Below are 26,933 nucleotides of genomic sequence, written 5' to 3' on the forward strand. Positions count from 1 at the left end.
ACTCCAGTTACCTCAGCTGAAATTCAATACCATCATAAAAACTAGAGCACGTGAATCCATGGAAGCGTATGAGCACTTGGCTGAGTTGTGCTAGGTGTTTAAACATGAATCCACAGCCCTAACTGCTTCAATGACCCCCAGTTAAGAATCCAGAGAGTTCTCTTCCAGGTGCTGCTTGGTGCATTTGAATACGAATAGCTGGAGAGGAAAAAAAAAAAAAGAACCCTAGAAAGCTTGTATTTAGGATAGGACCCAATGCTTCAGAATTTGAAATTCTATGAGAAAAGAAAAGAAGCCTAATGGTATTTGCAGTGAAGACAGGCACATTGTAAAAAAATCAAGCTACGTGCCTTTAAAAAAAAAAAAAAAAAAAAAAAAGAGAGACTTTATGCTGTAGTGTAGGCAAAGCCAAAGATATTAATAGATCCCACTCAGTTTTAGACCCAGGTTAATCAACCATTTACTCTCCTAGGCTTTCCTTTCCTTCCCCAACATGCTATAAAATATCCACAGCCTATTTGTGCCACAACTGTATTTCTGCTTATCGAGAAGATTAGAAGCTATGACCAACATTAAGCAGGTAGCAAGCATGGCAACTGCCCAAGGTCCATGCTCCATGAGGCTCCGTGAACCTAAGTTTAGGTCTCTAGCCTGGATCCCAGTGACTAACACCAGCCCCACTCCCTTGGGTTTTTCTTTTGGTGAAATGCCTACCCCTTCCCTTCACAAAAAGATAAAATCCAACCATGCTCACCGTGGAATTCCATTTCAGAAACACAGTTTTGAGGATTTTTAGTTTTCAAAACAGACCACCCTCATGGAAACAAAACATTTTGCATTTGACCCTTTCATTTTTTCCCCCAAGGTGAACCAATATGAAATTTCAGTGCTCCACACGAGTGCTTTTATGTGAATATCATGATTATAAAAAAAAGTGTTTAACTCTACAGTTATTCTACTTTTTGTACAGAAAGTGTAGAAATAAAAAATTGTTTCCTCCACCCTCTTCCTCAAAATCAAAACATGCAGCTGATACACGACATGAAGCAGGACATGAGAAAAAGCAGTGAAGTACTCCAAGATTCAGAAGACTAACAGTAGTAGAAGCAGGGGGTCACTGTAAAAACTGACACTTCATAGCAGATCTGCTTCAGCATCTTCTGAAACCTCCCTGCAGTTGCTAAATAAGTTATTTTTACAAAATGGCAGAACTGGGCAAGGACAAAACTTGTTTTGGGAATTTTCTGTTGTAGAAGGAAGGAGAGGTTTTGCCTTAGAGTTCTGTGAGAGATACATTTACTCTCAACTGATTCAACATGGAGAGGTATGCATAGTTTAGCCATTAAATATGCTGTATTTTATACCTTTACAGACCGACAAGTTTCTGAAGTGTACAAGTTCCAGTATACAAATTCTGTTCTCCTGTTATTCAGTGTTTATGTAGTTCGGTATCCTCAGTTGCTCTGACAAATTAAAAACGTACTACAGCTGTCAGACATTCATACAAAAATGGTTTTAGCCTAACTGCTCCAAGCAATACTCAACTTCACTGATGCTTAGCCACCATTTATTGAGCAATATTTTTCCCAATAATGCTAGGATTAGCATAGCTAGAAGTGCCAAGAACTGAATTTAGATTATCGCTCACACTAGATTGTATGTTGCACCAGTCTTGACTCTATATACTTCAGTTTCAGTCCATAGCATGCAGACAGCAGTTACAGCTGTGTGCTTAAATTCAGAATTTGATTCTACATAGTAAGCATTACAAACTGCAAAGGAGAGAAGTTCCCACTTCTATTTCACATATTCTCTCTCCCCCCTAAAATACTCCCAAGCATCCTGACACTTGAGTCATTTTCCAGGTCATTGGTTAAGTTTCTTCTGTTTTCTCTGTAATTTAAACAATATTTAAATTGTATTTAAAATACATTTGTATTGCCATACCATTATTTGTCTTCAGATCTTGAACCAAATGCTTGGAAAAATCTCTCCAAATATTTTCAAAACTAATGCAGTCTTCCAACTTCAAGTTTCAATGTCCTGTTAAAAAACGAAGTAACTACATCCCTTCCAAAAATCTTCCCCACCGCACAAACCCCAAAAAACAGGAAAACTAGAGGAAGGTTTTGCAATTTTATATCATTTACATACAAGATCCACATGTTTCCTCACCAGACAGCTGATCATTCAGCTATTTTTATTTGCCACATATTTTGCTTTTTTCGTTCTTACTAGCTGATAAAAATGGTCCACACTTGGATCTATGTTCCTCAAAACCCTCCTCTTTTTAATTCACTGTGAGCTGATTAAGACCCAGTTCCAATGAAAACTGTCACATCAAGTGTTTGCTTCGAGGTGGAGGTAGTGTGCTAGTGTCTGATGTATTTCACTTTGTGTGAAGTGCACACTTTAAAACAGGCAAAGAATGGGATCCCAAGGTTAATTCTAATACCCGAGTGTTTAATAAAAAGGACTGCATATTGAAACTATCATAATGTTTTTAAATAATCCTTTAAAAAAAGCCAGTGTCTTTACCTATGTTACTATACTATCACCAAAAATGATTAAAACTTAGTTTTTAATTTACTTTTCACTGTACTTTTCTTTCTGTGCATGATTATGCATCTATCATTAGCTTTCATTTTCTGGTAGTTATATACTAAACAGAAGACTGAGCTGCAAATAATGCAGCAATGTTGAAACTTGACCGAGACCCAGTTCTTCAAAAATTTCTAGTAGAAAATTTGTTGTAAAAAAACATACTTCTGTACATTAATCATGCAAAATACCAAAGTTCCATGCAAAGAACCAAACAAATCGCCACTTTTAGAATCAATAATTTAATTTTAAATTTTTTAAACAGTTTGCAGTTTGTTACAGGAAAAGAAACACTTGCTAATGAAGATAGACATTTAACCCCTTTTCCAAAATAATGGAAATATTTAAGCATGTTCCCTAAACCTGTAAATACTGATGACTGGCCTGGCAATATTAAATAGTTTTGAGTGAGTATATGCAGTCACTATTTGGACTCCTTGTTTTCATTGCTTTAAACATCTATACTCCTACAGGGAGACCTTAAAATTATATTCTAATGTTCTTTGTGAATTATTCTGATCCTCCCCAACCCCAGCCTTCAGCATCTACAAACAACACAGAGTAAGTACGGCAACCAATGCCAGTCAGGTGGATTGACTGCCTGGGCTCATATTATCCATGGCAACTTGCTCAGTTTCCATCAACTCCAGAACTAAAACAATCCTTATTCTTCCAATTCCAGATGCTCTGCAAGGCAGTGTAATGCGTTTCCGCTAAGTGAACAGTTCATGTTCTTATTAGAAACCAAAGTCAGACAACAATACATGTATAAAATAAATATGATAAAAGTGTGGCTAACATTATCCCAACAATTATGCCTAAATTCTTACTTTCCTTCCACCAAAAATATATTTTTATTTTATAAATATATTTCAGAAGAGACAATCCAATCCAATTTTGTGCAAAAAAGTCATTCAGATTCGTAATCTCAATGTAGCACTAAACTAAAAGCAGACATTACAGTAGCCGTTAGCACAGTGATTATATGCAAGTATTCACTAAATCATACAAATCCATCTACAAACATACAGTACATTTGTTCAGACTATACCATGAATCAGAAGGTAATGCAGCTAGCATTTCATACCCAGCACATCACTCTTGTGTTTGCATACTGTTCTAGAGTAGTCAGAGAATCTAAGTATAAGTCTGATTTTAAAATTGAAACATTTGTCAGCTTCACTCGTACTTGCATTTGGGGTTTTGAAAAGCAAATGCTAAACAGAAGCCATGAGCTAAGGTTTTATTAATTTAGCAGAAAAACATTTTAAGCTGTCAGGATATCACAGTTCTTAGCCCCAGCAAACTAAAATCTATTATGTAGTTTCTCAGTTCCACTTTTGTTTCTTGCAAGTGGCAGCACTGGTTCCTGGAATCCAGTTCCTAGCCAGACCTGGTTAACTGGAGCTATTTTGGCCATTCAACTTCTTGCCAACTTCTTACAAATATTTATGAACAGATCAGTCTTGCAATATGTACGAGGCATTGAGTTGAATTTCATTTGTAGTACAAGAATATGAATTAAATGATAGGCATTGTTTAAGCAAAGAGTTCCTACCCGCGAGTGTTCGCAATCTAAGAGGATAGTTCAATAGCCAACCCTACACAAAAACACCCTTCAGCACCCTTTCAGCAGTTGAAGTCTCTCTGGCATACAATGGAACCTGTTATATCAGCTTTCTTTAACAAATGTTTAACTCCTGGACACCAGGTTCTGACAAACAGTAAGTGAAAATGAGTAGGCAGTATGGATTAAGATGAAGTATGTTGGAACTTTTAGCCTGCATCTCTACATTAAAAAGGTATATGCAACCACAGGGTTGCACTTTTGCTACCCGCTGTACAAGCATTTTCAATGTGACCAAAATGGCTGACAGACAAGCCAAGCAGTTCCACCTTACCGATCTGCTCCCACAAGGCTTTATTACAGATATTCTAAGCAAGAACATTAACATCTTATTTTTCATCTTGAAGAGACCACCTACATTTTATCAGGTTCAGAAATCCTCCCCAATCAATGATTAAATGGAACTGTCAATTAATCCACAAAGGATATACTATCTTTACAAGAATCTTTCCTCTTCATGGTCACTGGTCCAATGCCACAACATGTAAAAATGTATTCGTCTTGGAAGCATTTGTCCTATTCCAAACAGTTTATTTCTAGTCTAGTAATCTATAAAATATTGGACCATGCACTATAGGTGTTAAATTTTTACATTTGCAGTTGACTTCGCTATTTGAGAACATTGCTGTAGTTCCAAGGAACTTAAAATGACCCAGAAAAGAGATTACAGTCCAATATTATGTCCACTTAGAATAACTAAACAAGGCCATAGTAATTTATTTCAAGAATTATGTCTATGGAAGTCAGACTATATAATCATCAGAGTCCCTTCTGGCCTTAAAGTCTGTGAATGTTAGCAACAGGATCGAACTTCACAGTGAAGGTAACACATTAACGTGCGGTCCCAGAGAGTAGTAAGAGCTTTACAAAGTTAATTCAATAATAAGACATAATAAATATATTAGTAATAAGGAACATCTAATCTCTAAAAGATGGTCATCTTGATTACCCTCTTGCTCTTTAATCTCACTGCAGTTCTGACATTTAAAAGCCAGTGGCTTACAAAATCAATTAAGTTAATGAGTTAACCCCTCATATGATTGCAAACTAGGGTCCCAGTCTCACAAATGGTACCGTCATACAAGGACTTCTCAATAAAGTGGCTATTGTGGGGCTGCGGAAGAGGGTAATTAGAACCATCTTTTGATGTACACTGTCTTGTCTTGGTACAAAGTGAATGCAATACCAATCTGGAAAGCTAGGCTTCCAGAGTCTGGACACACAAGACAACCCAGCACGGATTAATATTTAACACAAAGGCTACACGAAGAGACTAAACAAAGCACCTTCTGGGAACGATGAATGAAAAAAATGTTTCGAATTGTAATTCTACATTTTGCCAAAAATCAGGCCCCAATTTTTAAAAGTCAGAGCTGATTCTAAAAGGGTGCCAAGTGCTTTTAATTCCTATACAAATCAATGGGAGCAGAAGGTACTGAGCATCTTATAAGCATTCAGTTTTAAAATGATTTCTCCTTTCTTTCATGTGTAACTCGGCTCCTTCACACCTCAAAAAAGAGATCTATCGTAAGATCAATGGAAAGATTTGAGAAATTTGTTATAAAATAAGCCCCAGAACAAGGAAAAATTAATAATTTCCTCTTAAAATGGCACTAAAACAATATATTGGGAAAGCTCCTGACATTTTTGGTGTGTATTTCACAGACACTGTGTGCAATTTGCTGCAAGGAATATTGCATCAATATTACACAGCATATTTCTGCATAAGCAGCCAGAGTAGAAATGGAAACTGTCCATTATCCAAGGCTTTTTCCTTTTTGTATTAATCTTAAATTTAAAAGTTGGAAACGAGTTACAACAGTTCACAGCTCTCTAGAGGAAAACCTGTTTGCAACTACAGAATGACAGTTAAAGTGGACTGGAAAAATATAATCCATTACATTTCTAGAGATAGCCTACGATACAGTTATGAACTTTTTAGATCAGCATGAAGCTTTCTTGTAATATTAGCACTGACCTTCCCCCAACCCCATTTGGTTTTTTTTTTTTTTAAACAATAACTTACAAATGGGGGACTACCAAATTCATAACCATGAAAAATGTGCCATGCACTGTGACATCTGGTCTTTTGTGTACTTTTACCCCATACTGTACAGATTCCACAGCAGGGACACCAGTGCTTCTCAAATTGCGGATCCTGACCCAAAAGGGGGTTGCAGGGCAGAGAGCATCTTGCAGTATTACTAGCCGGTGACCAGAGTGGCAGCAATTGACTGGGAGCACAGCTCTGAAGCCAGAGCATCACCAGCAGTAACAGCACAAAAGTAAGGCTGGCAATACCATGGCATGCCATCCTTACTTCTGTTCCACTGCTGGCAGCAACTCTCCCTTCAGAGCTGGGCTCCAGGCCAGCAGCCACTACTCTCCAGCTGCCCAGGTCTGAAGGCGGTGCTGCCTCCAGCAACAGTGCTGAAGAAAGGGTAGCAGTACTGCACCTCTGTACATTTACCTTGCTCCCCAACTTCTATTTTGGGTCAGGACCCCTACCATTACAACACCAGGACATATTATTAAAATACTACAACCCCAAAATTCTCCAAAATGGACTAAGTTTGGTAGGGCCCGATTTATAAAGCACCCAAGGAAAACCCAAGGTCAAGAGATGCTCGAGTAATATATGCCATTAAATGGCCGAAAAATTTTCTTCTGTGGTTTAAAGGAGGTAAGTATTTTTATTTATAGGACTGGGCAAACTGACTACCTGTTCAACATTTCTATGTAAATCATGATTGAATTTTTTTCTAGCCTGAAAATACAATCCCCCAAATAAGTCGTGATCACTGTTTGCCACACTAGTCCCAGAATTCTGTCATGAATATTTTTTTTATGTTTAACCTCCCATTTAGAATAAAATGCAACATGCCAAGCAGCTCATTCTGTAACTTATTGCACTGCTGGGAACCAACAACCACCCTTTCTCCAGCTTTTTGTTCCTATACGTTGATAAAAGCAGGCAAACCCACAAAACATTTTGTTTACCCATTTCCCAAGAATCTCATCTTTAAGCCTATAGTCAGTTAACACTTCAAGGCAATATTTAAAAGGAGCAATAAAAAGGTAGCACAAAAAGCATCCGCACATACCCAAAGGATCCTTGAGATGAAAGCCCAACACATCAGAAGACAGGCTAAAGGTGACATGGAAGTGACATAACTAAACACTCTTACAGCAGTGGACTGAGATGTTCATAAGATGCTGACATTTTAACTCACTGCTCCTGAAATATGTATGTCTGGCAACGCTGGGCAGGCACATTTGCTGTATGCACCTGGTATTAAGCACAAAAGGGGTTAATATGAACAATGAATAAGTGATGGAAGATATTAGTACAATGGAAAGTACATGGAGTAAATGCTAAACAACTTGCATCTCTTATATATTGATACACACTATTTCATAAACCGTTCAGTACATCCAGGAGTTTGGAAAGTCTCTTCATTTGCAAGACAGTTTAGCAGCCCTGATACCAAAAGAGTAATTTGTCCATCTTTTTGGAAAATACGTTTTGCTTTCTGATTATTCATCCTACCTGACCAGTCTAATATAAAAATAACTGGGAAAACTCCTTGTAACCCTCTTAAAATAGAAAAGGCAGCCCTGGGCTGATTAGGCAGTTAGATACAGCACAAAGAAGTGGTGATGACAACAGGGGTGGCATTTACTGTTTTGTTATAGTGGTGAATTATGTGCACACACTTTTGGCTACAGTTTATTTTTTAAAATTAAAAATTATGAGTGTTGTGTGCCAACATGCTGCAGTCGCCTCAGAAAACAAATCCATTTTCAAACATAAAAACAAGTCACTCAAGTGCAAGCAGCGACCCTCAATATTATCACAATTCCACTGATGGCAGCAGCTCTCTCAGACAAGGCCTCCCTTCTCAGAGGACAGATGCCTACATTTGGAATGGTTTGCAATTTTCCTTCTTTGATTAGGCTGCCTGAAAAGGTGTAACAACAGGAAATGGTCCCACCTGTCTGAGGCCACCACATAAAGTTCTACTGATCTCTCAATTATATATGAAGATAAAATATTTATAGAAATCACTATAGCTATAAACATCAGGCCTCTCTCTTGGTACCAGTGAGCCAAACTTTGAGTGAGGGTTTCATGACAATAAACTACTTAGAAAAATAGAAATATTTTGTCCTCAGCTTCTGTCCATGTTGTACCTTTTCACTGATTTTCATCTATTAATGTACAGCACAGCAGACTCTTAGGTTATAATACAGCAGATTCTCTGATTTACTAGCTTGCTTTTGCCTCTCCCCTCTACTTCCCAGCTTCAAAAAGCAACATACTATGAGCAACTTGTGCCAAACTGTTCTTAAACTCCTTATGCAGAACTAGAAGCGGAACCACCATTTACCATCACTTTGGAGCACCTGTGTTGTACATTGACTGTAGATGCACATTCTCAAACTTACTGTTTCTGAAGAATTAACAGCTCACCCTAAAAATTTTGGGTGAAAGAAACACACATGACCATAAGCTGCTTTAGACTCAGATGCAACAGAAATCAGAAACTCTATTCACTCTGATCACCTTGTACAAAAGAAACTACTTTTGTCTGACAACCCATACCAAAACATCTTGTCTCGGTGCTCTTTTATACAAGCTAATGAAGAAATCAGAATCAGAAAAGCTTACCTCAGACGTAGACTTAACATTAACTGATAATGCCAAGCTAAAACTAAACACATATCTACTTCTTGACTGGATGATTCAACAAAGAACACAGAAGCTACAATGAAAGAGGACAATGTGGAAACTTGCAGACCCTCAATACTGGGTTTCTAACAGAGGCAGAAAAAAAAGGGCAGTTGAAAACAGGCCCATCATTGAATTACTGTCCTTCAAGTTTCATTGTTTCAATGTATTTGACAGGAAATATTATGTGGAGGGAAAAACATGATGAGTTACAGATTTAGAGAAGCTCTCTCTCTAAATCACACTTCCGTTTTGCTTCTCAGGATGAAAGACAGGTCCATATTATTAGGTGGATGTACAAATGAAGTTGGGATTAAAACTGTGCCCTTCGAAGCATTCACAAAAAAAAACAAAAAACCATCAGATAAAGATATGCATCTTGGTACTCACATTACATTTCAGTCTGTTAACCAGTCTCCCACCCCACATTCTAAGAGAGAGTAATCGAGTAAGGAGATGCTTAACACAGATCTGGAGAATTTGGGCACACAATCCTGGATTGATATTTAACTGGATGACATAACAGCCCAGTAATACACACACGGAGTTATATAATGAGCCTCAGACTCTGGTGATCAAAGATCACTCATTGGTGTGGAACTGTGTTTAGTGTTCTTGAAGGACAGTGTTCTGCTTTAAAGCTCAGGGAAGATGAAAGAGACTTCAAGTTTACTCTTAAACTCCTACTACAGCAAAGTCCTTGGTTTATGGACCTGTGCTCAGCTGACCTTGGAAGTCAAGTGCAGGAAGGTGGAATAATCCCTGACAATTTCTACAGGAAAGGAAAAAGCTTCACATTTCTGCTGTCCACTCTCATGGTCCTCCGCTGTACGAGTAATCTGCCTTGTTATGCATCACCAGTTTGTTGTCTACAAAGTAGAAACTGTCTGACTGCGTCTCATAAGGATGAAGGATCATCTCTCGAACTGCAAAAAAAAGTTGCAATTAAGTGAGTTAAAGACAATCATCATCAAGTGGGATATGGTAAATGTTTTCTTCAGCAGTTATACAAGGATGTGTAAAAGTACAGTTTACATGTTTGCTCTGCTTACGACAAATTGCCATCCCAAAGTATATTATTTAGGTACTTACATGTCCCCCCACCACCTCATTGTATCTAAACACCTCACATACAGGGCACTGAGAAAGATCAGGGATTTGTTAAAGAAATCTCAAGGCAGTATCATGGGTGCAGTAGTGATTTGCATGATATGCATGGAATACAGCCAGCAGGAAGTCATTGCTGCCTTCCTTGTATAAATTGGCCACTGAGCCCCTTCCAAACTGCTACCATTAATTTGGTGGCTGCAAATGACTATCTCCCACCCTCCTACTTAGTGCCCACCCATCTGCTCAGCTGGCTCGTTTGCAAATTTTCAGGTGGTTTTCCAGGAACATGAGCAGCCACAGCCTCTGTGGGGATGTAAAGGGAGCAAAAGCTGTCAAATCCCTACAAACTGCTGCAATTTTCCCCATCAGCAGGCACGTCTCTCACACCTCAGTGCAACTTGTAGCACAAAAGAAGCGTAGTTTGGGTGGATTTTGGTGTCCAGTGTGCATTTCCAGCTCTCCACTTAGGCTGCTCATGGTCCAAGCAGTGGTCTTGCATAAAACCAACTACCATGTCTGCAGCAGCCACAGTAAAAACCAGTTTGGGGGTGGGGCAGGCAGGGCTTAGAAAATGGTTTTCCACAAAGCAGTACTGCTGCCACTTCAACTGCCACTCTGATGAGGCTGCCACAACTACAAGCTGCGCCAAGCACAAAATTGCAGACACAGATGTCCTCTATCCAGTGCTGGGGGAAAAAAAAAAAAAACTATCACAGTAATGGACTACTTCTGTGATTTCTGCAGTCCATGAAATTCTAGTTTCTCAGGATGCTTCTCATAAACATAGATGAGCTGCTTTTTGTAAACTTCTGTGAGGTGGGCCGTGTCATCCCCATTTTACTAACAAGCAACCAAAGCCCAAAAGGCTGAGTGGTTTGCTCCAGATCACACATGAAGTCTGTAACAAGGCAGGAAGTGAACAATGAGCTCCTGGATTCCAACCCAGTGCTTTAACCATGAAGCCTTCCTTTCTAAGCACAAGGTTTAAGAGTGCCCAGATGGGGGAAGCTACTTTAACATACAGTGGACCCCCGAGTTACACAAGGGTTCCATTCCACACACCCTCACGTAACCCAGATTTCACATAAGTGGAGGCCCAGCTTTCTCCCTGGCGGAACACATGTTTTGCAGCCAGGGAAGCAACAGAAAGGTAAGTCCTGGTTGGAGGCAGCTGGGGAAGGTTAAGCCTGGTGGTAGGTTGGGGACATGGGAGATGGAGCTGTGCACGGGGGTGGTGAGCCAGAGCCCTGCGCAGGTGGTGAGCTGGGCTGTGGTAGGAGGGTTGAGCCAGCAGGCGGCTTGAACTGGGGCAGAGGAGGTTGAGCAGGAGTTGCGCCTGAGGGGTGTTGAGCTAGAGGCAAAGGTGGGGGTGGAGGGTGAGCAGGAGCTATGCGCAATGGTGAGGGGAGGGCTGAGCCGGGGGAAGCGAGGTAAGCCCAACTGGAAATCTCACATTTCCAGGATTTACTGTAGGAATCAGGGTCAGCTGTGTAAGAGTGGGGTCGCACACTCCAGGTTTGCATACTCCGAGACCTTACTGTACTACTCAGGCCTGTTACACGCTTACAAATCTATTAATCATTCAACCCTTCCCAGGCTGTTTGTAAGTGACACTAATATTGTGTGACCAGCACATCCACAAAAGAGTCTACTGACTGCTGTCAGCTATGGTAAATTCTGACTTCTGAACCTTATCTTGGAAGAAGAGGTAGAAAAGAAATTAGCTCAATTTGGGGTCCTCAGTAGTTTGTGGATTTGGCATTTATTCCAAAAAATTCAAAACATACCACATTTAAGATGACTTATTGAAAGTATAAAACATGAAGCTATAACCCCTCATCAGCACAGAATTACTCTTCTGCTGATAGCAAAAGCCCTAGGGACTTGGGCCAAATCATTTACATCTAATTTGCAACGATCTTCCTGCAGCTAAGTTGCCCTGAGTTATACAGCAGTAGTAAATTATTACAAAACTGCTTAGATCCATCATTCCAATTTGATGGGAATAATTCTAAATTGCACCACAAAAATAAAACGTAGCTGCATCAATCCCACAGTCAGAGACATAAGGTGGGTGAGGTAATATTTTTCATTGGACCAACTTCTGTTGATCAGAGAAACAAGGACAGCCATCTCACCAGCGTTTGTATATCTAGCACTAGAATGTGATTTCTTTACTAACAAAGATGCTTTCAAGTAGTTTTTGTATTCTCCCATTCCCACTTAATAAGAACATAGCTCCTTTTGCAATGGAGTCTTTTAAAATACCTCAGTTTACAGGCTATCACTGGCAACCCATATATTGGGAGAACTTACTGAGATCCTCTGAGAGTTGTGGGAATTCATAGATGTGTTCGCAAGTGTTTTTACTGCTGGGGATGCAGAACCCAAACTCAAAATCAAAGCTTTTGAGCAGCTGATCCCGGAAGTAGTGCCTCTCAATCATGCGGAAGTTATTAATGGGCTTGTCTCCTACTGTGAACTCTACCCTGCAACAGAGAAGAAAGGAAGATTAAAATGGAGTTTTACGCATGGCCAACCATTTGTCACTCATCACACATAACTGAGTCCTTTTAAACAATGCTGAAAATCTAAAGCAACTGCTCCTACAACCTGTTTTTATCAAGGCACACAAAGTGATACAACAAGTCAGCCAGGGAACACACTAGTCAGGGTTACACAAGGCAAACAATTATTTTTGCTGTATAAAAAGTGGAATACATGTATGAAGTTCACCAGTTTAAATCACCAGCAGGAGAGGAAAAGCTGCTAAAACAGCAGAGCATCCCTTGGTATAGGTGGATTTTAATACTTGTTAAAGTTGTTAGTTGAAGAGCTCTAGTATAGAAACTGACATCTCTGCCAACAAAACAGTAACAGAAGAGAGAAACAGGACAAGCTTCTGATCAAAGCTCACCACTGTGCCTCTAACAGGAAGCATGACCACTTTGGTTTAGAAGGGAATTATTTATGCAGGCTCAACTGTGTGCAACGCTGACTAATTACAACATGCGCAAATCAGAAAGCATGCCACCATCCTAAACGAAAGTGAAAACTCATTGCTTGAGCAGAGTTAACAGACACCAGAATGAAGAGGTTGGAATGCAATTTTGTTTCTCCCCCTCCCCTCCCCCAAACAGAAAGAATGTGGATTCCCAACCAAAGCACAACTTTGGGGGTACTTGTTTTAAGACTAACTAGAGGCAGAAACCTTCACTTTATTCCCAAACATTCTGCCTACCAGTTTTCATTCTTTAAATCCCAATTAACAGTTGAATTTTAATCAAACACGTTAGAACAGCATTTTTGCTGACCTGTCTTCTTTAAAAGTTAGTTTAATACAAACCTCTTTTTTGGAATAGCACCGCTTGGAAATAGGTTCCTAAATTCCAGACTGACGTGGATATAAACAAGTAACTTCTGTACAACTCCTGAAACGTTGAACTGGTACTGACACAGCAGCTAACATTTATCTGAGGCACTCCGGATGTGACACTAATACTGACAGGCACGAAACACTTAATCCGCTTTACTAACGTATACATAAGTGAATGCGGGAGAGGGGAGGGGGAAGACCAGACCCAGCTTGATCCATTATCCTAAAGGGAATCTCCAGGAACAGCAGAAAGGGGCCTCCCACCCATGCCAGATGGGAAGGTGTGAGCATCTCAGCCAAAATCTGTAGCGCTCTACTGTCAATGCTCCACCACATAGACACTACTGCCTGGAAGAGACGGATACCTTCAGAGGGAGCTAAACTCAACTAGAATATACAAACAAACAACTAATTCCCTGACCCAGTTAGTTCCCCTGTGTTTCAGGGCACCCCCCACCACACAAAAGCACACCTGCACCTCTCAACTTAAGAGTCAGGCAATACCGGACTGAAGTTTTACAGAAAAATCTAGGGGTTTTTGGTGCATCGTTTGTTGACATTCATCAGATACTCCCAGACACAAAGGTAATGCACTAGTGTAAACTGTGATGTGCTTTTAGTATTCACATTGTAATTCATGATTCCACTCACAAAGAGCCTTCTGTCAAAGTCTGGGAAACTTGGACAACCACTGCCAAGCCACATGTCTAGGATGCCGGCACGTAGCCTTTCAGTTCTGCAGCGCCACATGGGACCTCCCAGAGCTCATTTTATGATATGGTACAAGCACTAAGCATACAGAATGTTCAGGAGATCCTCTTGGCAATCACCAAAAAGCCCCATCCATTACCAATGGTAAATCAAAGACACTTGCACTCTAACCAGTTGGTCTAGGTACTAGAAAGAGCAGCGCCACATCCCAGGAACTTACGTGGCTCCGACTTGCCGAAGTCTAAGGAAAGCTGGGGTGAACTGGTAGCGCACAAACCGTCCAGCGTTAGGGTCAACATCCTTTCTGTCACCATGTTCGCGTTCTGGAATGGCACAACTCAAATCATTATCATTGTGGATTGGGAAACGCAAACCCAAAGGGAGCAGCTTTAACTGATAGCTCCAAGTCCCTGCTTCCCTTCAGAAATCTTCCATGCCACATACAGCCTGTCTCCTCAGTCTGAAAGCCCAGCCAGAGATCGTATCAGATGTCTGGGGACAGGTCAGGCAAACGTAGGCACTGAGGAGTTACTTACCTGCAGAAAGCGTCTCACATTCACCTACCTACGGGGATCCTGTGCTATGTATTGTCTACAGAGGGCTTGGCAATCCTCAGCTGGAAAAGGGTATCGATTTATTTCACACCTACCCCAAACACTTTCAGATCCTGAAGCTATGTCAGCCAAGCTATTTGCTCATTATCCCTAGCAAGTGCGATTGCTTCCAGAAAACTGAAGAGATTGACCCCTGCCTCCTTCTTCAGGGAAACATCAGGTTAGAGGTAACACAGTCCAGCTTAGCAGCAGCAATTTCTTTGTGAAGGAATCAAGCCAGTTGGGGCAACAGAGAATGCTCTCAGCTTCTGTCACCTTAAACCCATTCTCGCAACTTAACTTTGGTTCTTCAGAGCTGGTTTCATCACTATCACTATTCATAAATCAGCGTGGGGCTGCATTGCTGCTTCAGAGCCACGAAGTCCAGCTCTACAGCTCTGTTCTCCTCATGACATTCCCTGTGGATAGCACCCCTAGCAGAGACGGATAACGCTGACTCTGGAATTCTTCCAGCTCTGTAGACGTGGAAGAATTGACAATAGTTCTGCAACGTTTAGTTTGTATAAGAACTGGGCAGCAGAGGCCATGCTGCTACTCACCATCTCCCTCAGGAGTTGGGTCATACATACAAGAGAGCCATGCACCCTGGAAAGACTGGCGAGCTCTGCTCAATGAGAGTGGCTGCTGGAATAGCCAGAGGATTGACAGCAAGGACTGAGGTGATTTAACAGTGGAAAACAGGGCCCAGAACTGGAAGAGCAACTGGTGCTGCAAATGCATGAGCAGAGATGCAAATAGGACGCTTGCAGCACATCTACCCACAATACCCTGGCTAGGGCCACGCATTGGAAACATATTACTTTCCATGGCATCAAATCCGGTAATGTTTTAAGGAGGGCCAACAAGCAATAACCATACCTAAATGGAAGCCGACATGCAGAACAGTGCAGAAGTGCTCCATTACCCAGCTCACACACACTGAGCGGGACCTCTGATGCAGACTTGCCACTTCTGCCACTCTGCTCTTGATTCCGTTACCACGGCCAGGTCTGCACTAGACCTTAAAGTCAATTGCAGATATGCAATTCTAGCTACAGAAAATGCGTAGCAAGAATCGACTTATCATCTACAATCGACTTACCTGGCTATACTCACTGAGGAAAACTCCCCCATCGACCTCCCTGACTCCTCATGAGACTGAGGACTACGAGGGCAACTGTCGTCTGCTGACGGTTTGATTTTCTGCATCCCTTCTACATGTGCGAAAATTAACCCCAGAAAATTGGCCTCGACCAGGTCCATCTTCCAGGTGGTGAAGACAAACCCTTCGTGCTAAGATTGCTCTGCAGTGCAGCAAGTGAGCCTGCCTGCTACGTGTACACATCTTCCTCTATTTCCCGGTGGCTGGGAAAAGGGCTTATGGGCTGCCGCATTCTTTGTTGCTGGGCAGGCAAGAGCTTCGCATTCAGGGAACAATATTTTAAGTTCTTCATATGACTGAAATAAAAGGGTTTGTTCTTCAGAAGTAGCTGCTGACCTCCCAGCTGTAAAGTTACATGGCTAACCAGTGCGCATCCCAGCTCCTGCACACCTGGGTTAGTAAAGATTCAGGAGCGTTTGGGAGTCACTGCACTGTCTCCTGCAGAACACAAGAACGGCCCCAGCATCCTGTCTTCCAACAGGGGCTGGTGCTAGATGCTTCAGAAGGAAACGCTGGAATATGGCAACTCTGGAGACCATCCCCAGCTTCTAGCAGTCAGATCTTTAGGGACATGTGGAGCGTGGGCTGTATCCCTGACAATGTTGACTAATAGCCATTGGTGGACCTAGCCTACATGAACATATTTAATTCTCCTTTATGAGCCCAGTTATACTTGTGACTGCGGGACACTGGGCAAGCTAGTTCAGATCAGTACTTCGGCTTCTCCATCTGTAACATGCAGAAAACTCCGTTTCGCAAGCGGGAGGCTAGAAGTTCAAAGGGACACAATGTAAGTTGCAGTTCTCCCCCATTGTCTTTACCGCCGATGGTTACAAGTTACATCGAAGATTGAACGCAGGTTAACAATCCCTGTGTGGTTCACTTTGCTCACTGTGCGTCTTTGACAAAACTTCACGTACCCTCAGTTCTTCCCCTACAGACAGAGGCTCCCTTGGGAGACACGTCTCTTCCTCACTGCTGCTGCTTCTGGGTGAAAGATGTTTTAAGTGATGAAAAAAAAGGGGATTGTGAGACCACAGAAATTGGCAGGGAGACTGAGAATCTGGTGTCAAACCCAAGACTACTTTGCCTGCAGTGACACTAACCAGTTTCACCACCTCCACCTCCTACTGCCATTCTCCCATTTGTGGGCAGTGTCCACGTGCCGTCTCCGCTCACTTGTAGTCGGTAAGGACAGCTTTTTAATCACATGCCTACACCCAGGTTCACCTTCAATGGGCAGAGAATTTGTTTTAAGCGACCAGATTTCAAGCTAAGTTCCCATAAGCCTGACGACAACAAGCAGCCCCAGGCAGGAGCTCAAAGATGCCGCAGAGCGCTGTCTCGGCAGGCCAGCCCCAACACGGAGCTGCCACAGCTCAGGGAGAGGCACTTTGTCTCCAGCAGTCCCAGCAGGGACCTGCCATAGCAAAGTGAGACATTCCCCCTCAACCAAAACAACTCGGCCCCACTGAAGCTTCCATGGCTGGCAGAGAGGCATCTCTTACTTGGCCCCCAGCTGCTGGGGGAAACCTCTCTCTGGGGGAGACTGTAGCTGAAACTCATCATCCCCAACCCACAGCTTGCACCTCCAGTCTTCATCTTCAGCTCCACCCCACAGCCTAGATTCCCAGCCAGTCCTCACCCCCACATGCCATGGCCCCCCTTCAACTTAAAGCCCTCATCCATAGCCCCACCCCAGGGTTTGCACCTCCACCCAGAGCCCTCAGTCCCCCTGCACCACAGCCCTGAGCCCCCTTCCACCCTCAAGCCTCTCAGCTACAGAACAAAACCCAATGGCACAGGGATGATATATGCACCAATAGGGCACTGACGTGTCATACATCACCTCCATATTGGTGCGCTAAATTCATTCCGCACACGGGACATAAAACATTAGTGGGAACACTGATTTCAAGCTGACTGACTGTCTTTGCTACCTGAGATGTGCTTGGAGTAAAAGGGGCTGGAGAAAAGTAGGAGTTATTTATTAAGAAGGGATGCATGAGGTGGCATTTGTTTATAAGTGACAGCATTCTCTGCACTCACCTGAGGCAGGTGGTTTGGTGATTTCAAACAGTACTGTGCCAGACTCCATATCTCGGATTTTAAACCTGGTGAAGTCTATCTTGTATACGTTTTCCTCCGGCGCGCACAGATAATCTGTGGAAGGAAAGTAAATTCAGTAAGGAAAGGAAAGGAGGCCTGGAACTGGCTTGGACTTCAGACTTCTCTCTGGGGGCACAACCAGCAGCAGCAAGAGAGGACCAATGCACCCCAAAAGCCCCTTCTCTAGAAGACAAAGTTACAGCCCACAGAGGCTACGATTCGCAGCTCACTGCATGTGACAAAGTGGGGAGTTTGTGGTGGTTTCAAAAGGTTGCGTGCATAGGGGGTGGCACTCAACATCTCTGGGGGTTACTAGTATAACGAGGGAAGGGAAGAGAGAGAGAGGAAGCTTGTTGTTGTAAACACCAGCATGGAAGGTGGGATCCTGGCCAGTGGCCTGGAGAATGGAAACCCCAGTGACTTGTGACCTGGAGACCCAGCCCAGATCCATAGCTGGCTCTGGCTGGTGGGAGGACTAAGGGCTGAGGAAAGACGACCCTGGTGACCCAACAAAGCAGGGATGAGAAAAAAAGACAGCGAAGAGAGGGGCCCAGGAGACCCGGTTTACCTGACCAAGCACTAGGGCGGAGTTGCTGGAGATGGATTTGGTGTTTTGGCTGGAAGGAGGGGTTTCCAGGACTGTGCACAGAGTAATCAGCAGAGCCCACCTCGATGCAGGGGCGACTCAGACATGCTGTGCTGAGGGAAGTCAGCCCTTTGGGCCCTGAGAGTTTCTATGCTGTGTTCAGATGCTCAATAAACCCTCCCTGCTTTATGCTGTTCCAGTCTAAAGAACAGGGTTGCATTATTCCCTCGGAGTGGAGGTCCAGGGGTCTGGGGCAAGCGAACGCCCCAACAGGGGTCCAATGCAGAGAGACAGACATCCTGGAGACTGAAGGAGGTGTGGTCCCAAGAGGCAGAGGTGCTTAAACCCAGACAGAGCACAGACCCCCCAAGGGGGTGTGGAGACTCTACAGGCTAAGGGTGGGCATGACCTGAGAGTCTGACAGTGCTCCACGATGATCCACATGGAAAGATGGAAAAATGCCTCCTCCCAAGGCATGCAGGAGTCCTCACTTTGCCTGAGCTTGGCCTGCCACCTTCTGGATCCTCTTTCATCCAGGGCTCTGAAAAGCAGTCAGCATTCAGCTAAGCTCTGGCCCAGTCAGTTTAAGATGTCATGCCCGTGTTGTTGTTTAAACCGCCCTCTGGCAGAATGCAACTGCTAAGCTGCTTTGCAGGCACTAAGCTGCCTTCACCAAAATAGAACCAGAGCCCCAAGACATAACGCCCCCTCCATTCACACGAGTCTGGGGGCAGGGGAGCTGGCTGCCTTTCTGTCAGCCGCCACCTCAGCAAGCCTGCCTGCAGCTACCTGTACCTGGAGCTGGACTACACATGGTCTGCTAATGACACCCCTCTTGGATTAAACCCTTGCTTGCCTCTTTTGTCTGAGCACCGCTGAGTGTCTCCAGCCCTGCTTGCTTTGTCTTGGGACCATTTCTGGTTCCTGCCAACAGACAGCAGCTTTACCTTCGTGCCAGGTGTGGAAGCAGAGTGCAGCAGTTCCTTGGGGCTATGCTCCACGTTCCAGCGGCACCGGGTAAAAGCAGATCTGAAAACTGATTTTGTGCTGGCAAAATTAAAGTTACTTTGGGCCTCCGATACACAATGAGCGTAGCTTGCAAAGAGAGGAGAGAACAGCTGGTGGGGTGCCACTGAGAAACGGACACCAGAGCAGTGGTTCCCAAAAGGGAAGCATGGAGGAAAGTTTGGGGGCAGGTGGAAGTGCCCAGGCCAGCCCCCTCTACCTCCAGCCAAGCTCTATCCCCTCACCCCCAACTACCACAGCTCCGCTGTCCCCTGCTCAGCCCCCAGCATCTCTCCAATCCCAGCTGCAACCACAAGTCCACTCTGCCCTGCCTCCAGCTGCAGCTCTACCCTCATTCCCTCTCCACCCTCGAGCCTGCTCCAGCGTTAGCACCACTTCCTCCTCCATCTCAAGGTCTGCCCCCAGCTCTGCCTTCAGACAAGCTCCTCTGCCAGTCAACTGTGGCGTAATGGAGGGGGTGCAAACAGATTTCATTGGTAGGTGCAGGGGAGTAGGGTAGGTCTGGATTACAGGGAAGATTTAGGCACCACTGCTCTGAGGTTTGAGTAGCACTGGAATCAGGATCTCCCGAGTTCTACTCCCAGCCCATTTCCACCACTAACCCTTACTATGGCCCTGGGTTAGGGCCTTACCAAATTGAGATCCAAGAAAAACAGCACAGCCCATGAAATCTGGTCTTTTGTATGGGTTTGCCCTATACGATACACAGACCCATGCTTCTCAAACCAGGGTTTCTGACACAAAAGGGAGTTGCAGGCTACAAAAAGGTTTTTAAGGAGGCTGCCCTTAGTTCTGTGCTGCCTTCAGAGTTGGGTAGCTGGAGACCAGCAAGCAGTGCTTGTTGGCTAGGTGCCCAGCTCGGAAAACAGCACCCCACCAGCAACAACACAGAAGTGAGATGGCAATACTGTACCATCCCACCCTTACTTCTGCACTGGTGATGGTTTGACTTCAGAGCTGGGCTCCCTGCCAGCAGCTGCTACTCTCCAATTTCCCAGTCCTGAGGGCAGTATCACCTCCAGCAGCAGTGCAGAAAGGGTAGCAATACCACCCTCTCACTACAGTAATCTTGCAACTTCTCCCCCACACCCCTTTTTGGGTCAGGAACCCTAAAATTACAATTAAAGTTGACTCTGAAATTTCAGAGTCAATAGCTGAAACAAATGTGTTATTTTTAAAATCCTACAATTGCAAAATTGACCAAAATGGACCATTAATTTGATAGGGCCCTATCCTTGGGTCAATTACTTAATGCCTGTGCCTGCCTCCCCTCTTCTAAAACTGGGATCAGGCCCAGCTCCCAAGGGAGAGGCAAGGGTCAGCTACAAGAGGGGCTTGTCTACACTGACAGTGCTGCAGCTGCACTGTTGCAGTGCTCAGTGAAGACTTGTGCATACACAGATGGAACAGCTTCTCCTCTCACCATAGATATTCCCGGAGAAGCAATACCTGTGTCTGTGGGAGAGAACCTCCCATGGGCATCCCACTGCCTGCACCAGAGGTTAGGTCAGCATAACTGCATGGCAGAGAGCTTGGGTGCCGTCAAGAGGGAATTACTGTAAGTTCTGGACAGGAAGAGCATGCTTTAGAGGAAGCACAAATGAAATGCTTATACCACTTTTGTTGGGCATTATAGCAAACAGATAGTCACCCTCATGTGATTGAAGGCTGCCCCAGTACATTAAGAATATGTCCTAAAGCCTATATGTTGTGACCAGCAGGACAGAGAAAGATACCCTGTGTTTTCCGAACAATGAATTGCACCACAAGCCAGACCACCAAGCCCTCAAAGCTGGGATCTGCAATCATAGGATCCAGATCCCAGCACTCTGGAGCAGAGATGAGGACATAGGTTTGTTGTTTGAGCACTCATCAGCATAGAGAACAGAGGCACTAAACTTACCCTCCCAAGGACTTGACTGCTGGATCCCATCCCCAACAGGCAGTGGAAGGTCATAGGAAATGGGGCCCTTTGGGGTGCTATTAAGAAGAAAACTTTCAGTTGGCAAGTGGCAGTGACATTTCCCTCAGAGCATCAGTAAAGCAGACGCAAAAAGTAACAGCAGCTCTTTGATTGTTGGTGCAGGTAAAAGTGTTCATCCTATCTCAGATCTGTGAAGAAGCTCAACTATACCAGTCAGCCCTGTCTGCCAAAGTTCAGCTGAAGCCCATTGCAGAGGGAAGATGCCCAACAATTCAAAGTGTTCTTTCAGCTACATAAAGCCCACGTTTCCCAGCGACGCCCAAGGCTGATATAGCCAGGGCTCTTCAAGCAACAGCCCGTTCTGGCCTCCAACAAGAGAGCCCGAAACCTGCGTAGGGGAAAGAGGTTATGTGATGATACATGAAGGTTAAGGGTCAATGCAGGGCCAGGCCAAACTGACTGGAAGACGTGAGGGTAATTACGTAAGTGTATCTGTACCCCACAGGCTCCCAGTAATCATGCCCAGAGGCTGCTGCTTCATCTGCTGCCCACTACCAAAGGCCTTGTCCGGCAACAGGCCGCCCCAACGCAGAGAGACCACTGTCGGTAACATGATCAGACACATGCTCCAGACAAGCGAACCACTTGGGAAGAGTCACGTTTGGGAAGAGGGGTTGCATCTCTGCAAGTCATGTTTTTCCACATGTTAATTATTAACCATTTCTCATCTGCAGAATTCTTCCCTAGCTAGCACCATGGCAACAGTTATCCCCATCCTTGGCAGCAGCAGTTGCTATAGTAACAGTGTCAGCGGATCATCCAACTGAGACGGCAGAGCAGAGCTACGGGCAAAGAGATGCACAGAAGGCAGAGTGCTGGCCAATCTGTGCCTCTGACATTGAAAAACCTTCACCACCCTTTCAAGCTCAGCTGAGGGAAGTCTCTGAAACATCCCCATCTTTCCCTGCATGCTGGTCCCTTGCTGGGCCACCCCAGGCAGGTTAACTCACAGGGGAAGGTGGGATTTGGCACAGTTTGTAACAGCTTCCTTCTGTACCCCTAGTATGGCACTGCCCTGTCCCCCAGCGAGGAACACGCTGGACGCGGTACCCACCCTGCTCTTCTCAGGGCTTGAACTGAGACATCTGCTCCCCACAAGGCTCTTTCCCAGCGGCTCCCATTAACAACGGAGACTCTTGCTAACTGCCTGTCACCTGCTGTGTTCAAACACACGAGAACATTAGATGAGAAATGTGTTGGCAGGGAAGGATTCTGGTATCTCACGGCAACTAGTGGTAAGACCCGACCACAGAGCTGCTCTTCGAAGAAATATTCGTACAAAATGAGCAGAAGCGCAGTCCTGCAAGCAGCAGTGTTGGGATACCAGACAACAGTCATCTCCGAGCAGCCCAGGACAGAGCAGGGGAAAACCAGCCTCTTCTCTACAGAGGTACAACTGGAAACTACAGGCCTGTTCCACTTGCACCACATGGCCGCACCTCCACAATAAAAGGGGAGAAACCACTGCCGGCGACTTTGCCGAACACCATATGCTGCATTTGGCCACCTTCTGACATTCAAGCTGCAGGGTGCTAGATTGTCTTAGCCACTCCTACCAGCTCCATCACAGCCTTTGGGGCTCTACAAGACGAGGCATCAAAAAACTGACCGGGCTCAACTTTTATTTATAGACAGAGAGACACCTGCAGTCTCATTGCTGAGCACTGTCCACAGGTTGAGGCCAAAAGGACCACAGCTAGCGTACAAGGCCACGGTGGAGAACCAGAGACAGTCCAGAGGCTAGCAGTGCTGTCGTCATGATTAGAATTACAGCTCAACCTCTGCAGCACGGTTCAGTCAGCGGTCAGACCTGGGGGGAGAGAAGAGCCCCTCCTCGGGGGGGGGGGGGGGGGCGTAGGGGAGAGACTGGGGGTGGACGAAGTATGTGCATCCCAAAGCCCCCTCACAAAAGTAAGGGTAAAATACTCGAATGCGCCAAGGGGCCTGGAGCTGAAACAGCCTGAAAGCCCTGAACACCAGCTGGCTTGAGAGCCAGGCAGCCCCCACAGAGCTTGTCTAACAGAAAAAGGTCTCTCTGAACTCAGGTGAATCAGGAACATGTTCCTCATTCATGACTTTGCCTCTCCAGAGCACCACTGTAGGCAGCCTTGCAGGAATACTGGCATCCAGAGGCTTCTCTTCAGCTGCCAGTCCACATGGTCCAGAACAGAGTCCCATCTTGTCCATTTTTCCACACAGCTCTTCACAAGCGTCAGAGCCCAAGTAGCCAATCAGAGCCTTCACCCACCCACCCACCCACCCACCCAGAAGTCTCCGACTCGTTCATGACCAGTGTCGGTGTGTCCTGTCCCATCTCTGGCAGGATGCGTTATTTGGAACAGAAGAGGGAACCTAGTTTGTGCACCTGTGCGTTGAGCTCCTTCAGCCCAAGGGGAAAAGCCCCGTGGCAGCACAGTCCAGCGTCAGCAGCAGGAGCACTGCCATGGGATTTCGTGCCTATGAGAAATGCTGAAGGCTGTGGCTGTTTTCACACACAGCCCCAGGGAATCAGACTGAGCATTTGCATGTACACACAGCACAAAAACCCACATCCTAGAACCCTTAGGTTGCAAACAGCCAGCAAATCCTAGACTTAAGTTATCCCCAGCAGCACCGAGAGCTTGGCCATGTTGCAGATCCTGCATATTTTGTAGGATAAACTTTACGACCCCACTCTATTGAGCTGCCTATTGAAGAAAAGAATCCAACACTCAACACGTGCCGCACAGCTGGGCCAATGCTGTTCACTGCACCCCCATTCCACATGCACAAACTTCACGTTGCTTTTGCAGGGTTTGAACCTAGATTCCTGGCTTCTTTTCTGAAAGAGGATCAGTCTTGAGCTCGCTGCTTGTGAGGCTTACAGTTCACAAGGCTGTCACTGGCAGAATCTGCAAGCTCCCTGCTCTGCAATATATTATACAAACTCTGCTGGGTTTCATAAGGAGTTAAGCTCAAAGCCACAGAAGTAGAATGGTTCAGCAATAAACGCAGGTTGGGTAACACACAGAAGGAGAAGATTGCTCACGCACCACAGTAACCAGCGCCCTCACACAAGATGAGTTTCCAATCCAATATGCAAGACAACTCAGTGAGAACAGACGAGTGGTTAAAAGCACAAGGCGGCACAACCACCACAAGCCCCCTCTAGCTCCCTTCAAGAGATTAGCAAATAAATCAATTACCAAAAGGAGAAGGGCAGTGGCTTTTGCCCCTCCAGAGATGGGAAGGACTGAAAAGCCACTTTCTGCCTTGCTCAGGAAACACCAGTAAAGGACGAGTGTAGCAAAGGGAAGGGAAGCAAAACAATCCTGCTGATCTGAAGAAAGAGCATCTGGGGGCCCCAATCCCACCGTGGCAGCCAGTCACCACACGTCCAACAGGAATACCAGCCCTTGAGGCCCTGGTTGCTAAAGCCCTGCCCCAGTCACAAGAGACGAGTCTGGGGCTCTCGATGCCCAGTGAATGTTTGCGATTGGCTGGTTTGAGCTGCGCTGCGACCTGGGAACAGCAATAGCAGCTGCTGGTTTCCTCTGGTGCAAGGAGGGGAGTTCACCCCTACAGAAAATGCTAGAGGCAGATGCTCTGCAGGAAAGCCCCAGGCTGGCATGGAAGCCAGCATTCACTTGTGACCCCAGTGCTATTCTGCACCTCGGAGTGGCTCTCAGACGAGATGCCTGGTCTGCATCCGCAGGAGCCAGAGCAGAGCAAGATTTCAGGGTGGAGGCCGGTGGTGCCAGGCTGGGCTGGCAAAGGGGGAGAAGCCGCTTTCACAATGGCAGTTCCAGGAAGAACAGAGGCGATGTGAAGCGAAGCAGGACACAGCCCCTGCATCCCCCCAGCCAAGGCGCTGCTGCAGGCAGAGGAGAGGGACACCTGACTGCCGAGCCCACGGGAGCAAACTGGCTACCTTCCCCACCTCGCGGACAACATCAGTCAAAGGGGGCTTTGAACCCTGGAGCGTGTGCGGTTCTGCTATTTCTTCAGGGAGACTCACTCCCCAAATGGTGCACATGCAAGAGTGGCGAGATGCAGCCTCACCGTGCCCCTTGCTACCCACCGACCAGGCCGCCCGCGCCACGCACACCTCCGCGCAGCGCCCCTTCAGTGGCTTGTAGCCGGTGCGGAAAAGGCGGCGGCTGAGATAGCGCAGGGAGGCAGGTGACCTGGCCGGGCCACACATCCTAGCAGTGGCATAAGAGAAGCCTTAGAGCCCCGGGGGGCAGGGACCTGGGACGAAACAACCCCATGGCAGCAGCAAAAGCAGGAAAAGAAAAACGTGGCCAGAGCAGGTGCTTGGGAATGCTGCTCGTTCCCACTAGGCCCCATCAGAGGGGAGCCTCATCCCCATCTAACCGGCACAACCAGGCACAGCTCCCCATCCCCCTAAGCGCTACAGACAAAATGGCGTTAGACATGTTAGCACATGCAGGTAACTAGCCCGGCCCAGCCTCACCTCCCCAGGCAATGGCCATCTTGCTCCTGTTCCAGTTGCCACAGACACGGCGAGAGAGGGCACAGTTAGCTGCGCTCAGAGATTTGTTTTAGTAACTAACTGCCCGCAGATTAGTGTGAAAGGCCTCAGCTCCCCGGAGTAGCCTGCTGTACTGGCGAGACCACCCGCTGCACCCCACGCTGCCGCCAGCTGCCCAGTTCTGCACGGGGAGAGGGATAGGATCACACACAATTCAGAGAACCAGCCCAGAGCCTCACAGTCACCCAAACCAATGAGATTTTCCACCAAAGCTCTGCACAGAGCTGGCAAACCACCTCTATTCCCAGCCCAGGCACCAGCCAGCTGGGACTTCGGCATCAGCCTGGCCACAGCACCCTTTCTTGGGGCAGCGTCAAGGTAATAACGGGGATGGGATGGAAGGGGGTAATGCTCCTCTAACCTTCATGCTGGGATCAGGGCCCCCAGCCCTTGCACATGAATTTACGGCACCTTTCCTGGTGGGCTCGGGACAAGCCTCTCACTCTACTGACGTCCATGTACTGACATCTCAGCATGAGCCTCTGAGCTCTGCTCTGGCAGGCTGTACTGGGAGCTGTTAACTGTCTGAGGGGGCGCAAAAGGAGGAGGAAGATGCTTGACTTGGCCATCCATGCAGGGGAGACAGGAGCATGCACCTGCAGGGAGCGCGACTAGCCACTGCCGGCTGGGCAGGAACCGGAGACGACCCCGCTGGGGAGCACGTAGCCATTTCCTATCATGCGTTCAGAAAGCAGGTCGGCAGCTACTTTGAGCCCCGCTCCTGCGAGGTAAGCCAGGTGTACGACGCAGATGCTGACGCTCAGTCCTAAGGATTAGGAGAT

General features: G+C 45.8%; 1 protein-coding gene across 1 annotated transcript in view; it reads right to left on the bottom strand.

Moving 5' to 3' along the window:
* Positions 1 to 2,827: 2,827 nt before the first annotated feature.
* The window catches only part of UNC119 (unc-119 lipid binding chaperone), a 37,409-nt gene continuing 13,303 nt past the window's right edge, over positions 2,828 to 26,933 (bottom strand). Inside the window, exons 2-5 of the mRNA XM_075014038.1 lie at positions 17,962 to 18,075; positions 14,378 to 14,480; positions 12,387 to 12,559; positions 2,828 to 9,886 (exon numbers count right to left, since the gene is read on the bottom strand). Of these exons, the coding sequence (XP_074870139.1) occupies positions 9,774 to 9,886; positions 12,387 to 12,559; positions 14,378 to 14,480; positions 17,962 to 18,075 (503 nt within the window). The 3' untranslated portion in view covers positions 2,828 to 9,773. The remainder of the gene's footprint in view (positions 9,887 to 12,386; positions 12,560 to 14,377; positions 14,481 to 17,961; positions 18,076 to 26,933) is intronic.

The sequence above is a fragment of the Carettochelys insculpta genome, chromosome 19, assembly GCF_033958435.1.
Source record: "Carettochelys insculpta isolate YL-2023 chromosome 19, ASM3395843v1, whole genome shotgun sequence".
Taxonomy (NCBI): domain Eukaryota; kingdom Metazoa; phylum Chordata; order Testudines; family Carettochelyidae; genus Carettochelys; species Carettochelys insculpta.